The following is a 17,456-nucleotide window of genomic DNA, read 5'->3' on the forward strand; positions in this document are numbered from 1 at the left end:
GGACTTAATTAGCCAATGCTTTGATTAATATGTGCTTTAGATGTAGCTAATCTAGTTGACATATTAAAAGGAAATTCATATGGGTAGTGTGGAGATTAAATTCATATAAATTAAAGTAATGGTTTTGGTTGGTTATTCATATAAACATTACTTCTACACGATGACAGAAGAAATATTGAAGGAAAATCCAAGCATGTGTACCTACATCGCAAGACTCTCGCCAAGAAATGACCGTGGTGGATGTACCTGAACTATAGGCAAACAAGCAGCAGAAAAAGCTATCAAAGAATGGGAGCAGCCTAAATCCAAGTTTAGATCACGATTTATCAACAAGCTTGCTTTACTGATGGCACAGCACTTCGTCTCGCCAAGGACTTTAGCTAAGAACAACAAATCAGCCCTTGTTCATGTGGTCTGTTCCGAACTCATAGCTCTCTAGCTATTTCCATGCCGTACGAACCTGGGCTATGTGGTTGCGTCAGCGCTTTTTGCTGATGGCGCTGGAGCTGCTATCGTGGGCCTGATCCGGACACGGTCATTGAACGTCCATATTCCAACTTGTTTCCGCTTGTTAGACAACTCTACCTGATTCAGAGGGATATATTTACGTGGAGTTGGCCTAACTTAACAGTTATCTAAAGATATACCCACATTGATCTCAAACAAGGTAGAGAAGAGCATTGCTGAAGCATTTTCCCCAGTTGGGGTGGTCCCCATGTTGGGACTCAATCTGCTATGTTAATCACCCTGGTGGCCGGGCTATTCTTGACCAATTGGAAGCAAGACTAAGTCTCAAAAAACACAACCTGAGGGCATCTCGTCAAGTGCCGAGTATAGCAACATGTCAAGTGCGAGCTTTTTCTGTATCGGAAGAGATGAGAAACAAGTCTGTCAAGAAGGAAAACCCACCACAGCTGAGGGGTTAGAGTGGGGTGTTCTTTGGGGTTCAAGCCAGGCCTTACAGTCGACTGTTTAGACTGTTGTGCTGCATAGTATCCACATAAAACCATCTCATTCAGTCAAGGGAGAGAGGATGCATGCTTCAAATGTTATGTTTATGGTCAAACTGAAGCGTTTGACGATTAAATAATCACTTAGCCTTCATTTTAGGTTACTTTTCATCTTCCTTTTCTCCTCCTCGTTCCTTGTTAATTATATCTTTATGAACTTTCCTTCGTATGGCTCGGAATTACTCAGACATCTTCGCACATGCTTTATTCAATGAATTCTGCTTCACCGAGAGAGGAACAAAAACTAAAAAGGGGAGCAAGTGGATTAAACAAGGGGCGGGGAGAAGAATTTGGGCGGTGGCCTCGGCCTGAGCACCATGTTGTAGGAGCAGAACCCTATATTGCTTGGGTTGGTGCTCGTTAAAACACTCTAGGGAAAATTATGGGCTCCAGGACAGTGGCCTAACACTAGCTAATACTACCACTTGAGTTGTTTCCCATATATCTTACTCATATTATTATTCACAGGAAAAAGCATATATCAGCCACATGTTTGCCGACGATAAACAGGGCAAAAATATCTGCAATAAAATAACTGAAAGGCGCAAATGTTCCGTTGATTTTACAAACATAAACAGGGACGATACTTTACTTGGGATAATACATATATCAAAAACATGTACCAATGATCTCAAGCAAGGAGAGGTCTCAATGACAACTGCGTTAAGAATTGGTATCAACAACTATGAGTAAAACCTAGGTTATGTGATGAAAAATAAAGAAAATACCTTAGCTGCAGGACCATACTTAAAGAAAATTGAAAAATTGGCCAAAACGGGCTGTAGTTGTTAAGTGCTACTTGATTCCCCACTGCAACAGATTTGCAATGGTGCTGGAAACGAATCTGTAGTTTTCTAAACCAGATGGCAAGTGAAAAATGGTTTTAGCCTAGAACATGCAACTTAATCTAGCGAGGTTCCTTCAAAAAATTCAATAGATCCATGTTAAAGCATATTACAATATACCAATTCAAAATTTTCCCTGCTCCCATATTCTCAATCACAATTCTATCAAGAAATAAAGTCTTTTCCTCTGAAAAAGACTTACAGCCATGGCATTAACTATCAGAAATCAGACAAATATGCATAAATTGTTACAAGCGGATGGTTAATGAGAAAATGTTTTAGCCTAGACGATGAACCTTGGCCAAATGGCAAGGATGAGACTGAAGTTTGAGTGTCCTAGACTTTCATCACTAAGCAAACAGTGTTAAAGATGATAGACAATGTGGAAAAGAAACTATAAAACTCACAAGAAAAGGTTGCATTCGAGAAATATTAATCGATTAACAACATCCCCGCTCGCAGAAATAAGATCCTTGGTCAAAACTTTATCAATCAATACAGTCCTTCATTCTGCAATTGAATTGCAATCCTTATACTAACTGTTACATGCTCAACTAATACACAGACAAAGATATAACAATAAAAAGAATCGTGGTTTTTTTGCCCCTACTTTCTGACATAAGCATCACTCACAAAAACCATGGAGAAAGCAGCATACATACTTTCTCAATCTACTAAACAGAGACATCTTAGCACATCACACAATTGGTTAAGCAAACTAAATTCAAAATCCATTAAAGCTCGATAAGTAAATATTAGACTGTAATCCCAAATAAGCCAATGACTTCATCATCATCGATAGCATAAATCCAATTAAAAACCCATAAAATTTAACAACTATAAATCCTTCAACAATTAAAAAAAAACCCATTTTTTATTTGAACTACACATTTTATTAACAACAGAAAAACAAGAGAGTTCCCACAGTCCACACCCAATAGACCCAGATTAAAGTGGATCACCAAACATCTCAGTCAGAAGAAGACGATTCGGCGGCGAGCTTTTCAAGGGCTTTTTGGTGGGCCCAAGTCTCGATAGAAAGATCGGGCTTGGCGTTGAGGCCGACACCAAGGATGACGATGGTGAGGAAGCTTGTGATGTAGCTAGGTAACTCCCAATCTTCCCATTTGCGAGACTGGCCTGGAGGTGGTGGGTTCCTGTTGAAGAGGTAACCATTGGGTCGCTCCTGGTGACCTGGCGTCGCCCATCGGCTGGGACCTGCGTGGGTTGAGAAGGTCCGGGAGAAGAGGCGTTGGCGTAGCGTGCTGGTCAAGGCCATCGTGGTGGCTGAAGCCTTGAAGGTCAGGGAAAGTGAATTTAGGGACTGCGAAAGGTTGGGGGTTTTATTTGGCTAGTGGAAGAACTTCAGCTACACAACGTCGTGTTACTTTGCGGCCTTTTTTTTAACAACAATGCTCCATGTTGGCACTTGGGCTTGCATAGGATGGTCCACGCCAGAGCAGCAGCCCACCGGGCTCATGGGTCCAATTTGATTCAAGGTTAGCCTTTTACATGAATTTTTATTTTTAAAATCCAAGCTTAAGTTGGAGATATTATTATATTGATAAAGATTATATTTTTATTTACTTATAAATATATTTTAAAATATTAATATAATTTTTAATAAAAACATAATATAAATGTTTTTATTGAACTCAGATGAATTCAGTTTTGAACTTAGGTCTCGTCGATCAATTGGGTTCAGTTACAAATGTATCTAACTTCTATCATGTAATCATGTTTTAAGTGACGTAAAATTTTGAATGGTCATAAGTTCAAGTTATTTATATTTTGTTCATCAACTTTTGAGTTCAAGTAATTCTATATTAATAATTTGATAAATATGCTTTATTTATATTTTAATTAAAATTTACAGTGAAAATGAAATAAAAGATATTCAAAGTTCCAAATATTGTGCATAGAATTTGGTGTTGCCTCTCTTCTGATTTTGTTCACAACCATAAGTATCCTCAGGTCACTACCCAAACCAAAACAAGGTTAGCCCTTCTAGTACATCAAACTGTTTTATAGGGCACTCAAACCTTTGATATATGTGGCCATCTCTATATTTGTCACTAGAAAGAATTGCCATCGATTTATAGATGATCTCCACACTACCAGAGTTAGGAAAGGGTATTTGCAATTCTGTAATCTTCTCTAGTTCATTCAACAGAATAGTCGGTCAGTGTTTTTCGATCTCCACGGCTGAAACAATCTTTCCAAGCGCCACGAAGTTGGGAGTTGTTTCCTACTTTTGTTTTGAACATTGTGACCTATTCAACCTGTCTTTCATTTGGTTTTGAATATGGACACTCCTTCAACTATTCTTTCATTGAGAACAGTCTTAAGGTTTTCAAAGTAGGAAGTAGCACTAGAAACCTTTCCAGCGGCTTCTTTTGTACCCAAAAAAAAAAGGAAGTAGCAGCTTAGCAGGGAAGGACACTTATATTGAACGCAGTTGGACAAAAGTGTATTTCCAGTTTTAAACTTTCAGACTTCACCAGTAGTCTCCACAGGAACAAACTCCCCTAAAAATATGGTGGAACCGGTTCTTATCCCTCAAAGACACTTCTCTCAGATAAATCTTGGAAACAAACTTGGCAAAATTATGGCAATCAACACAAATCCGGAGGTTCTTAATCACACGGAGTGGCTCTCCATCAGAAGTAGATATCAGCCCAAAAGTCAAAGCCAATTTCTCGCTGTGGCCTAGGAGTATCTTCTCCTTCTGCTCTTCATCCACATCATGTAAAACACAACTCAAGTCAGGAACATAGCCAGCTTCCTTCAATTTGATTGATAACTCTTTCAGCTTTACAAATACCTCTTCCCTTCTTGGATGTGAACGATCACTTGCATGGAAGGAATGAAGGGTTTGGTCAAACTCAATCCAACTTCTTCCTGGCTCTTTTTTCACAGCTTTCTCCATCATCAAATCCCTCATCATTCTTACATCTTCCCATCTCCCTGCAGAAGCATATAAATTAGATAGAATAACATAGTTCCCAGCATTCTCAGGCTCAATTTCTAGCAGACAACGACCTACAAATTCACCAATGTCAATATTTGAGTGAACCCTACAAGCACCTAGAAGTGAACCCCATAAAGCAGCAGTTGGTTCAAAAGGCATATTTTTTATAAATTCAAAAGCCTCTTCTACTCTACCAGCACGCCCAAGCAAATCTACAACACACCCATAGTGCTCAATGTCAGGCTTGACTCCATCTTTCCCATTAACCATTTGATCAAAGATTTCCAACCCCACATCTTCCATCCCTCCATGGCTGCAACCAGACAGAACCCCTAACAGAGTGACACTGTCAGGTTTGACTTTATTTTCATTTCTCATCAATCTGTAAAGCTCCACTACCTCTCTTCCCATCCCATGTTTGCTGTACCCTACAAGCATTGCATTCCATGAGATAACAGTTCTCTCAGGCATGTTATCAAATATCCGTCTTGAGTAAATGAGGTTCCCACACTTTGAGTACATATCAATCAAAGAATTCTGAATTACCACATAGAAGGGCAGTTTACATCGCAGGACATGGTTGTGAACTTGCTTACCAAGATCTAATGCTGCAAGCCCAGATAATGCAGTTAGAACACTAGCATAAGTAACATAATTTGAACTCATTCCTTCTAAATTCAATCTTCGGAATAGTTCTAATGCCTCTTCATCTAATCCTAATTGAGTGTACCCTGAAATTATGGCAGTGCATGAAACAACATCCCTTTCTGGCAGGCATTCAAAAACCTCTCTAGCTTCATGAATTCTACCAGCTTTGGCATACATGTCAAGAAGTGAGCTCCCAACAAATATATGGGTGTCAAGAGTTCTCTTGATTATAATGGAGTGGATTTGCCTTCCCAGCTCAAAACCACAAGTATCCGTACAAGAAGAAAGTACAGTGGCAAAAGTGAATTCATTCGGTTCTGTATCTGTAGCAATGTTATGCTATAATGAGTAACAAGAAACCAATTCAAAATAAGGTGCCAATCTATTTTAATGCCTCGTAATTGAAAAAAGTTGAACCGTGCCACGTAGAGGAAATAAAAAATCAGCTTCAGTCCAACTCTAAGCCATCACCTATCTACAGGTCATCTTGGCATAATGTCTAAAATTCTCCAAAATAAAAGGTGATTCACAAACAGCAGAAAATAAGTTATATGACCTTTTTTTTTTCATAACTTTTGGAAGGACCCTATTTCTTAAAATATTTGAAGCATATATCTTTTGACAATGTCATCCGGTTTTGAATAGACTTTTGGTGCTTCAGAGGTTGTTAGTACACCCTACAACTGTTTTAGCGACAACTACAAAATATTTTCTACGACAAACCAAATCTTAAACAAGCAGAACAAGAGTTTCAAGACTGTAAATGTTATTGCATATTTGACACTACAAATTTTATAAATCATGTTGTTTCAACAGATTGTAGAGTTTAGTTCCGTATTGCAAAACAAGTCTACATCATGAACATCCCATTTTCTAAAAGTATAGAAGAACTTGCAGAGTAGCAATGCACCTTAAAAAAAGTATAGAATCATGTTAGCCAAAAGTACCTGATCTTAACATCTGTACAAAAAGATCCAACGCTTTAGAGGCAAACCCTCTTTGAGAATAAGCAGAAATCATAGCAGTCCAAGAAACCACATTCCTCTCAGGCATTTCATCAAGCACATGCCTCGCCTCCCTCAAGCAATCACATTTACCATAAAAAATTATCAGCCTAGTTCTGAGGTAAACAGGCGGCAAATATCGAGTTTTGATCATATGGGCATGGACCCTTTGGCCTTCTCTAAACGCCCTTTTGTTTATACAAGCGTTTAATAACATATCATAGCTTTCAAACTTCATTTCAAGGCCTTGAACCGCCATTTCTAGCAAAGCTTCTTTCAGTTGACCGTTGGAGCATAAGGTAGTTAAAAGAATTTGTGGGTCTGGCGGAAAGGTAGTGAGAGTTAGTCGGCGGGTGGTATAGGAGTTGAATAAAAATGAAAATGATGATTTTCTGGGGTAGTAATGGGAAAGGAAGTTGATTTTTTTGAGTAACTTCATCTTCCAAAACTATACGTTGTTAGTAAACTCTTCAATGGAATTTAGTATTGTTTTAAACATAAATAAGATGGGCTTGATTGGCTCAAGCCATGTTCGGTTGGTTTTTTTTTTTTTTAAAACTATCCGTTCCACTCAAAAATTTTAAAATATATATATTAAATAATATTTTTAAATTAAAATTAAATTAAATTATTTTTATTAATTAATTAAATCAAGCCAACTCAGAAAACTTTGAGCAAAAAGGAATTCCCCTCCAATCTTCCTGTCACCGTCTGTAGAAACCACAACGAAATTTGAGCAAAAGAAATATTATACACAGTTGAAGGCCTGAAGTCCCAAGGATTATCCCATTGCACGGTTCTCCAACGAACCATCTCAGATTTACATTCTCAGCATCCAAACCATCAATATGCTCCATGATAACCCCAGCTGTACTGTGATTAACTAGCCCCTGGCATCCAGGCTGATAGTCAACCAACCCGCCAACATAATTTGTCCATCTTTTTTAAGTTAGATTCATTTTAATGAATCTCAAATTACTTAGCAGTCCGTCTTCAGAATTTGCAGTGATGTTTATCAAGTTTAAATTAGAGATCGAAGTCTCTGCCGAGTTTGAGTCTCGCGGGCAGGTTGTCATGTAAATTGGCTCTGCCCTCCCCGACCATGACAGATCATAGTATCTTGTGCTGATGTTTCTGTTTGAGAAAGTAATATCGCTTACATTTCCTGCACAAGATAAATCCCAAGTCAGTGCAGAAACTAGAAAACCAAAAACCAGATAAAATTACCTCAATCATATATCTGAAATCCAAGCCCTCTGTGTGAATCTACAATCGTAATGTTGTCAAAGAACAAATTCTTGAACTCAAACCAACTAGCACTTCCAAGTTTAATTGCTGAAGATTTTGTTCGAATCCAGCGGTTTGTGGCTGTCAAGTTATATAGAAGGGAAGTGTATGTCTTGGGACATATAGCATCATCTCCTCTATCAATTAATATTGAAACATCATGTATTGATGTGTTTTCACATCGAACCATGTGCAAGCTGCATTTATCCAAATTGTTCATCACAATACATTGACAAAGTTAAAAAGCACATGAAGAGATAGACAAACACAATTGATCAAGATGGTTGGTTTTTATAACAAAATTAAATGGATCAATATAGGGCTAGCATGATTGAAAGACAGCAATCAAAGTCTATAACTCTATATACTCCACTAACTAATTAAACAATTAACTAACACATGGTTGTTAGCAACTAATCTGCTGCTATGCTAGCCAGTAGCCACCCTTTAAATCATTCAAATTGTAACTTGGAACCGTGTCTTCAATTGCAAGATGTTTTCCATGGAAAAAATGATAAATATCAGACAAATGATCAATATTCTTTTAAAAAATACTAGTACTACTAACAAAAAGGGTGTAAATTATAGTAGAAAATGCCAATAGGAAAGGAGAAACAGAAACTTCAAGCTTGTATGCCAAGGAAAGTCCAAAGTGAAGTTGCCATCCAGACAAGCAAAAATGGGAAAGCCAGCAGTCATCATCCTTTAGTGGGGTTCTTTCAGAAAAGAGCCATTACTTTGAGGACAATAAGCTAAAATGCGAACACGTGCAATGACAAAACTCTCCCTCTCTCTCTCTCTTTTACTAAAAACCATGGTGTATTTATCTGTATATATATTTATAAAAGGTCTCACATGCATTGTGTCACTGTCAGTCATGGATAGCGAGTACCCATCAAATGGAAGTCTAAGTTGAAATTGAAGAAAATGGATTGGTCCAAAATCATGTAAAGGGAAATGGGAAAACGATAAGCTTCAAAGCCAATATGTTTCTGACACATATGTAAACGTATAAACAGAATGGAGATTGACCCTACATTTAATTAATGGAGTTCGAAAAGATACCCTTTGTTCTTATAATATACTAGTGTTTTTTTGGTTGATAAGATCAAGTCTTAACATTAAGGACAACCACGCTTAATTTTGGTACAATATTTACTTCTACAGAGTATTCAATCCCTAACCCTAACCAAGACAGCCTCATTAACATAGAGAATATTAAATTGTATCTTTGAAGCAGTTTATTATAGTTTTAATTAACACCAATTAGGGACATATATTTTGTAAGTTAGAACATTTTTTTGGGTATAATGTAAAGTTGGTACTTTGCTTTGTGATAAGCAATTATCAACAAAATAAAAGAAAAAATAAAATAGATTCACTTTTATGGAAGTAATCAAATTTTACTTTGTTATAATGTATTAATGCAAGCAATCACTTAATCTTTATCCAGTTTTTTATTTTATTTTCCTCCTAAACACCTTTTTTCTTCATTCTCTATAAAAATATAGTACTACTTAAAGGTACTTTAATAAATTCAAATCCAATTCGACCAAAAAAAATTATAATTTAGAACTCAAAAATATTTAAATTCGAAATGATGCAAATATAAAAAATTTAAACCCTAACTCAATCTCAAACTTGAATAACATTTTAAAATGAATCTAAGAAATAACTTGGCTAAACTGAACTAAACCAATTCCAAATTTAAAAAAAAAAAAAAAATCCTAAATGATTTGAACAAGAATGCAAAATAATCTGATCGAAATTGTCCTATTACCACCTCTAATATTACTAATGCTTTACATAATTACGCTCAATATTGCTATTACTTTGGAACATAAGGGAAAAAAGTGCAATTATATGAATAAAAAAATTAAAAACTTAAAATTTGATTTGCATTGATAACAAGAAGATATTAGTGACTACTGAGACTCAATAAAATCCTATTTGAAATTTTTTAACAGATCAATTAAAAAAAAAGTTGACTAAAAAGAAAACAGCAGGAAAGCAAATTAGAAACAGTTAAGTACAGATTAGAGACTAACCACCGATAAGCCGGCCGCGTGAAGGTAACATTCCAAACTTTAACGTTGGTAGAGTCAAGAAAACCAACCAACCTCGGCCTACGCTCATCGCCCGAGCAAGCCCGTCTGATTCCAACTCACCATCACATTCTTCCTTTGATTAAAATTCACCACAAACTCCAATCCTTCCACCCTCTACCCCTACATTGCTAGCATTCTCAGCCAATATCACATATCATTTGTCCCACTTTTTGGGTAGTCTTCCAATTTGGTCCCACTCAAGACGGTGGAGCCTTTTGTGATGTTGAAAACGACGTTGGATGTGAGGAAGATGGTGGCTATTAGGTAGGTGCCTAGTGGGAAGGTTACGTAGCATCGTTTATTAGTGGAGGTGTGGCAGCTGTCGATAGCTGATTGGATGGCGGATGTATCGTAGTGTTTCCGTCTCCGGTGGCTCCGAAGCCGGTTGCGGACATGGCAGAGTAGGTGGGAGGAATAGGAAAGCGATCAATGTTGTTAGCTGGGGATTTGGAGCTGCTGGAGCACCCATATATTATTTTTTGGGTTGCTTTTTGCTATGGTTAACTGATTACAAAACAACAAGAAATTTGTTTTAAAAAGCTGAAATCTAGTACAAGTAGTTCCATCTTCTCAACATGTAATGCCTAACACAACTATGAAGTTCTCTATTCTTTGGGGCTTTTAATGGGATTAGGAATGGTTTTCAAACTGCCTTTTCATTTCATATTAAACACAACATAAATATATAAATTATTAATATTTCACAAGAGAGGAATTGTCAGATCAGTCACAGCTAAATTCAGCCAAATATAGCAGACTGACTTTTCAACATAACAATAAAGATGGTTGAAATGGAGAGTCAGGTGAGAAGGAATACTTAAGGTTCTACAATCAACAAAAGCCTCTTTATGTCTTCAACATATATAAAAATTAAAAAGATGACAGACAGCATATATACTGAACAAAAGAAGCCGACTTCCATAATAGTTTAATCATACTTTCATTCTATGATTTTACTATATGAATCAACTCAACCTCGCAACTGAAGTATTAGATTGAATGACTCTGAGTTAGTATATATATATATATATATATATATATTTAATAACAGCATACTGACATTTCTTGTCTCCAGTCCTGAGAAATCAAAGGTTTCCTTTGATTTCCAACTGACTGGGGTAAATAGAAGACATGGAAACCCAAAGATAAATGGTGAGGCCTCTCCTCTACTTCCTGCTAATTTCTAATATTTGATATATACAATACTAGCTACCACTTTAACAGTTTTTCCATAAATCTAACCGTTGGAACTTATTCGAACTTCATAGCTCCATTTTCATTTGATTTGAGTGACGTTTCATAGCTCCATTTTCATTTGATTTGAGTGCAACGTCGCTGCAACAAAGTTGCAATAGAAGTTAGTCTCCTTCTCAGTTTAATTGGCATTAGAAGAAAGATACAACTCACGATATGAATCGAAACGGTATGAATTATATCAAACTCGATAAGACGTTTCATGTAGCAGACATCTGGATGCTGACAACAAGACTGAACTTAAAATTTATCAACAGCAGCCTAAAAGCCTGAACTCAAAATTTGTTGGTTGTCCATTGACCATTTGAACTTGAACTAAGGGAATAATTCAATCACTGCTATTTCTTGTTTAAGTTGAAACTTGAAAGTTATCAGTGATTCAAAATGTTGTGGTTTTGCATATTTTCTAATTATATGAAAATTTAAGAAGCATACAAACTCATTTCTCATCTACCTGAATTTGCCGAGGAGTCATAACTTAAAAGAGAGTTCTCTGGAGTAATGTAATTATTGCAGACTTCTTCTCTCCCCCAAACAGCCTGCTGAAGTGCATCAAAATGCCATTGCTGCTGATACTGTTGTCTGTTTCCATTGACCTGAACCTCAGGCCACACCAGAGGCATAACCATGCTGGGGAAATTACTATCCATTAGAGATCCACTCTACACGTATCAAAAGATGATCAGACATGTTAGTGGAAAATTTCAGGTAACTAAAATCAATAGCTATTCTCTTGCCCTAAGAAGAGAAACTTTATGGGTTACCATGTAGATGCTTATAACCAACAAAATCTATTGTACAGTTAGTTTACGGGCTTCTTCTAATTAACAATTTACATGACAAGAAATAGTTCTCAATGGGGTATGTAGTCATTTCACTACAAAAGGGTGATTTAGTAGCAGCATTTTATTACTTTTCATTCAACACATTCTGCTAGCCACTATCGCTAACCATATGAAGACCCATGAGTTTCAATAATTTCTTGGAATCATTGGCCTTCATGGATGGGCCCACTATTCTGATTTTGCATTGAAATGACTACATTTACATTCATCTGACTGGCAACCATTTTTCCCAATCACACAAACAAATGATTGAAAGCATAAATAGGCAGATGGAAGATGGTGGTCCAGACATGATCCACTGCCCTCCAAATATTAATGAGAAGCAGTCCTTTAAGATCCTGGGTAGGAATCGAGTGGAAGAAGCCATAAAATAAAGTGTACACTGATTTAGGCTTTACCAATCCATACTGCCGAGTTCATAAACAACAATCTTGGAACGAAAAAGAAATTTTCACGAAATGTCTGCCAAAAAAGTCCTCTAGAGGAATATAGCTGTAGCTTACTTCCACCAAAGCTATAAAAAGCTAACAACTTTGCAGAGCTACTTGTCACATGAACTGGGAGAATCACCAGAAGAGCTTTCAATTTCCAACGTTAGACTAGACATGTGAGACACTAGGTGTCTGATACTTACTTCTGTTGTGAATATACTATCAAGGTCGAAATCAATTCTTGGGTTCACTGTTGCAAGTCTCATTGATAAGATCTGCAACCAAAGAAACATATTACCAGAATCAGACCACGGGGATGGAAGATACTGCAAGCAAAACCACAGCACAAAGCATACAACAAGACATGCCAGCCTACTGGGATATTTGTTAATTTTGCAAAATTTTCCTAAATGGTTGAGAGGCAATACAAATGCTTCCATTTAGCCAGCAAAGGAAGTTTACAACAAGAACAAAGAGCAAAAAATAACATTGTAACAGGTGCAGAATGCAGAAAATCTCTACTACAGCAAGGGCCCTCCTACAAATTCGTGAAAGCCACCTAAAACTCTTGAGAAAATACATAAGATGATTAATCTCAGGCGCTCTTGACATCAATGATAATTTGAAAGTGATTTTGATGCAAAAACACTAAAAATTTTAAAATCCAATATGATAAAGAATTATTTAAAATTTTGGATGGCAATTTCAATAGGGGCCCATCCAGTGAACAAGTCCTCTGTCAGTGCCTACACTACACCCTATTAGTCCATTTGCAAGGCTTAAGAACACGTCTTGAATTCACAAATGTCATACATGTTCAAACCTTCTGGCATCTAAGAAAAAAAAAAAAAAACTGATGCTTGAGAATTGAGATGCACAATTCTCACCTCCACTTGACGTTGTAGGAACTGCACATGATTGATGATTTCATCCAATACCAATGCCGTACCAGAAATCTGCGACGCATGGTATTTCTCAGATTGCAAAAAGTCTTCAACATATTTGAATTCATACGCATTCTATAAAGAAATTCAAGCTACAAGGGCTTTCGAAAGCAGTCAACTTCTTGAGCCTAATGCCTTTGAAAACAAAATGCAGTTGCCAAAAGCTCTTGATGGCTCCTTATAAAATATTTTTATTACAAACAAACAAGAAGAAGGCACTACCATTTTAACTTTTCATTTATTGTCCTTATTTGAAACTACAGAAAACAATTTGTATAGGCCACAACAAAGAGCTTTACTTTGTCTACATCAATGCATTGAGTGAAAAGAAAGTCTAAATCCAAAATTTTAATCTCAGTTAATTCAAATATTGTAAATACATGGCCTGAGTAACAGGCCCAAGGGCAAGAAGTCAATGAGAAACACAAAGTTTCAGGTTTAATATAAGGGCATCCACCTAGAATCTGAGTGTTTGAGATTTGAGAACTCTGACTTCAATTTTCACAATAGCCACATAAATTTAACTTGGCTACATACCAAAAACCATGAAACAGACATGAAACAAAGGAACAATTCATGGCAAGCAGATAGATGGCTTAATCATGTTCTCGTCATAACATAAGTTCCAAAGCGACATCCTCTAAAACAGAAAGATACAGCTATTTGGAAGCCTATAGATCAGTCTCCCAAAGGATACAATGTAACTGCCTCAATTTGAAAGCAAAAAAACCATCAAATCTTTTCCCAACAATTAGGCATCTCTCATCCTTTCAAATTTTAAGGAGATCATGACTTGTGGTCCTCGAAAAGAAAGGTTATTCACCGATTAGCTAATCTAGTCTCAGCTGAATTGTGGTCACTTCATGAAGAAAAGGCACCAGAAAATGACTCAGATCTCAATTCTTTTATTAAAAACATCTTGTGAAATGTTAAGGCATAAATCAAGATTATATTTTGAACCATTAAAATAACTTGCCATGGACTATCACATCATGCCCCCATGTAGTTAGGCAGGCATTTGGCATATAAAAGGCATTTTCTTTTGTCATCCTTTTTATACTTTTCCCATAGAGGATGGATACTGAACTTGTAAGAGAAGTTGGTAACCATTCTACATCAATAAAATGGGACCCCATAGAGACATTTAATCTAACAAGCCACTAGACATGTCTACCGAGCACTTCATGGTAATGTCCAGCTAGCATTTCCAGATGACTAAAATTTCCTTCCACCGTTGTCAACGGCTAGAATTGTCATTTTGCTGATAATTATCCTTTCCATAGTTAATTCAAAGTCCAAAACATCAATTCAAAAGATTTTATTAAAGCTAGAATATCCGGCCTTTCAAATTTACTACCTTCACTCAAACAGCAATGAAATTGCACTTGATATTTGAAAAGACGAGATTAACCTCAAAAAGAAGTTCCAACAAACCCTCCCCACGAAGGAAAAAAAAAAGCTTAAAACATTAAAAATACCAAAGTGCCATCAGGCCACCAGATCTGCACTTTTCTTGTTACAAAAGTAATCCACTTTTGTGCAAAAGGTGACAAGGACAAAACCGTTAGTAAACAATAATAATCAAAATACGTAATCACACTTTAAGTACCCCGTTTAGACAGATATTCTTAATTTAATCAAAAAATCACAATCAAATCATTAATCAACCAATTAATTCAATTGAACTGACCTTACTGCATCCAGGTACCAATTCCTGTAGTAGCTTCATTCGTGCATTAATTTTCTCTCTCCTGGCCTGTATTTAACACCAAAATCAGCTTAATTAAAACAATTTCTAATAAGCAAACTAATTAAGGAGTTAATCATGAAAATTAGTAAATTACTCTCTCTGCTAAGCTATGGCTGTCAGTTGCTTGTCCGCGACGAGCTCTGACATGAACGTAAGGTAGCTTCTCGGCGTCCTCTGAGCTCTCATTCATCGCGGTTTTGCTTTTCTTGGTTGACCCTTTAACCTAAGAACCCTCAAAAATAAATTAATCAGCTAACTTGTCAAAATCATGCCATAAATGGAAAACCCCAGAAACCCTAGATCAAAAAATTTGTTTTTGTTTTTGGTTTTCCACCTTCTTTTCTCGGTCCTTTCTCTTGATACACCGCTTCTCCACCGTTGGATCAGAAACCAACGGCTCAGATGACTCGGTCTCCGCCGGCTCACTCTTCACTGCCTTCTGAGGAGTCGCGCTTGGATTGTTCGACGGCGTTTCGGGCGAGTTGCTCGTATTATTGTTGTTGTTACCCACCCCAGCAAACAAAGAGAACCTCGCAGCTCGTTCAATCAAACCACTATTAGAAGGAAAATGAAAGCTGGCTTTGAAATCTTCAATATTCGGAGCCGGAGCCGCCATAAGCTTAGCCGATTCAGGAGAGTGAAGAAGCTCAACCGCTTCCGGAGCCGGGAGTTCAAGCAGAGCCGTGAAGGAACTCGCATTATTGGTTGTCGTAGCCGAGATCAAACGGTGGATTTCGTCTGTAAATTGGAGCGATTCGAGCGCCGCAACGTCGTCCCCATCCGACGCCGTTCCATTAGATCTGGTTTCCGCCGTCCCTGTGTTTGGCTCCATAGGGGAAAAAAACTAGCCAAGTTCGAAATTCTGAAAAATACCGAGTTCAATTTCTTGAAAATAATAAGTACCCACTTAGTTAATCAACCCAATTTTAAGTCTAACAGGCTCAGAAATTTTCAGAGAAACATTGGTTAGTTTCTTCCATGGTGATCAGGTCAAGCTTACAAAACTGAGTTAAAGTTTTTCGAGAGAGAGTTTGTTGCTCTGCAAAAGAGAGAACTTCTCAACCAGATGAAGTATAGGGAAAGCAACGTTGGCGCAGTTGTGTGGTTTAATTATAAAAAGGGAATTTTTAAAAAAAAATATTTTTTTATTTCTATTTTTGCCAAGAGAGAAGGGAACGTAGCGTCTGGGTCGGTCTCACATAAAAATTGTACAGTTCCAACTGTACTGTTGTTTGAGATTATTAGAAAAGAAATTTGTTAGGTTGGGTTGGTACGGTCCCACCAGGCATTTTGCTTTTCATGTTTTTTATTTTTTATTATTTTATTTTCCTTTATAAAATACTTACTAAAAAAACTAAAAATAAAGTGTTTTTAAATTATTTTTCAATTATGGTTTTCCATAGAGGATGGATCATGGATCTCGTTAAATTAAATATAATTAAAAGCAAAAATCTGCTATAATCAAAGTTGATTTTTGCATTTTTTTTTTTTGTGATTTGGTTCTGACCTTTTAATGATTTTCTTTTGTTTTTCGAACGTTCATTTGCAGTGTATTGACATTGTTATTTCAACGTGCTCCTTCCACTTTTTGTGATTTGGCAATCATCAAAGGAAACTAATAAAACAACCACAATCCTTGGGAAAAAAATACAAATAAATAAAACAACCATAATCTCATAAAAATATTGTACAATAAATTAATATTATACATTGTTAATTAATATATAATAAACTTTCATTAATGATTTTTTATCAAATTTTAATTAGTGATTAAAATTTAAAAAATCAAATGTCTAAAAATAAATTACCTTAATAATTAATTAAATTTAAATTTATCAATTTTTTGAATAACAAATTTATTAATATTTATTTTTATAAATTTAATTATTTTTAATTTATTAATATTAACTCATAAATAAATACCATAAAATGACTGAAAGTGACGCGGTGGAAAATGGGAAGCAGAGGGAGAGGGTTGGAAGGACGAGCCTGGGCCATAAGACACTGAGCCACGCCGATGGGGTGGGGGGGGGGGGGGGGGACCGGCCACAAACCAAGCCCCGACACTGTTTTTAATCGCAGAAGATGACCCGTCATTTTCTTGCATTTATTTAACCACCGTATATCAATACAAAACCAAATTATTATATTTTAGTAAATATTTATACCACCTTTACTAGTAAATTTAATGAATTGGTATGGTGGTCAAAGTTTTTGTGAATTGAGGAGATTTTGACTTCCCAATTTGGATATCTTCGACGCATTTCTTTTCAATTTTTACATGGGATTATAAACCTCAAGTCTCTCTTTAATAGAAATAAATTTAAGTACGTGGTACAAATCTTTGTCTTCAATTTTA

At 36.4% G+C, this 17,456-nt stretch overlaps 3 protein-coding genes and 2 pseudogenes across 5 annotated transcripts; 1 reads left to right on the forward strand and 4 right to left on the reverse strand.

Annotated features, from left to right (window-relative positions):
- Positions 1 to 954, forward strand: LOC111295284 (chalcone synthase 2 pseudogene; annotated as a pseudogene).
- Positions 955 to 2,564: 1,610 nt separating this feature from the next.
- On the reverse strand, positions 2,565 to 3,219 carry LOC111295285 (uncharacterized). Its single transcript, XM_022888719.2, has one exon. The coding sequence runs from the start codon at positions 3,132 to 3,134 to the stop codon at positions 2,826 to 2,828; it is 309 nt and encodes a 102-aa protein (XP_022744454.1). The 5' UTR covers positions 3,135 to 3,219; the 3' UTR covers positions 2,565 to 2,825.
- A 997-nt stretch (positions 3,220 to 4,216) lies between these two features.
- LOC111293833 (Pentatricopeptide repeat (PPR) superfamily protein) lies at positions 4,217 to 7,046 on the reverse strand. 2 transcript variants are annotated; one of them, XM_089743836.1, is made up of 2 exons: positions 6,422 to 7,046; positions 4,217 to 5,791 (listed from the first exon to the last, which is right to left on the reverse strand). In XM_089743836.1, exons 1-2 carry the CDS (start codon positions 6,915 to 6,917, stop codon positions 4,353 to 4,355), a joined length of 1,935 nt encoding a protein of 644 aa, XP_089599962.1. In that variant the 5' UTR covers positions 6,918 to 7,046; the 3' UTR covers positions 4,217 to 4,352. The 2 variants fall into 2 exon arrangements, with proteins under 2 accessions (XP_089599962.1, XP_022742551.2); XM_022886816.2 differs by having other exon boundaries at positions 4,217 to 5,797; positions 6,422 to 7,044.
- Positions 7,047 to 7,090: 44 nt separating this feature from the next.
- LOC111294877 (uncharacterized) lies at positions 7,091 to 10,401 on the reverse strand (annotated as a pseudogene). Its single transcript, XR_016327709.1, has 3 exons — positions 9,814 to 10,401; positions 7,706 to 7,962; positions 7,091 to 7,643 (listed from the first exon to the last, which is right to left on the reverse strand). The product of XR_016327709.1 is annotated as an uncharacterized LOC111294877 (transcript).
- A 482-nt stretch (positions 10,402 to 10,883) lies between these two features.
- LOC111293834 (transcription factor bHLH48-like) lies at positions 10,884 to 16,309 on the reverse strand. The gene is made up of 7 exons (XM_022886817.2): positions 15,432 to 16,309; positions 15,192 to 15,320; positions 15,038 to 15,103; positions 13,291 to 13,359; positions 12,607 to 12,678; positions 11,582 to 11,789; positions 10,884 to 11,208 (listed from the first exon to the last, which is right to left on the reverse strand). The coding sequence occupies exons 1-7, from the start codon at positions 15,927 to 15,929 to the stop codon at positions 11,171 to 11,173; spliced, it is 1,080 nt and encodes a 359-aa protein (XP_022742552.2). The 5' UTR covers positions 15,930 to 16,309; the 3' UTR covers positions 10,884 to 11,170.
- Between the last annotated feature and the right edge of the window lie 1,147 nt (positions 16,310 to 17,456).

Source organism: Durio zibethinus, chromosome 14, assembly GCF_047325235.1.
Source record: "Durio zibethinus cultivar Kanyao isolate XHJ-2024 chromosome 14, ASM4732523v1, whole genome shotgun sequence".
In the NCBI taxonomy this organism is placed as follows: Eukaryota; Viridiplantae; Streptophyta; class Magnoliopsida; order Malvales; family Malvaceae; genus Durio; species Durio zibethinus.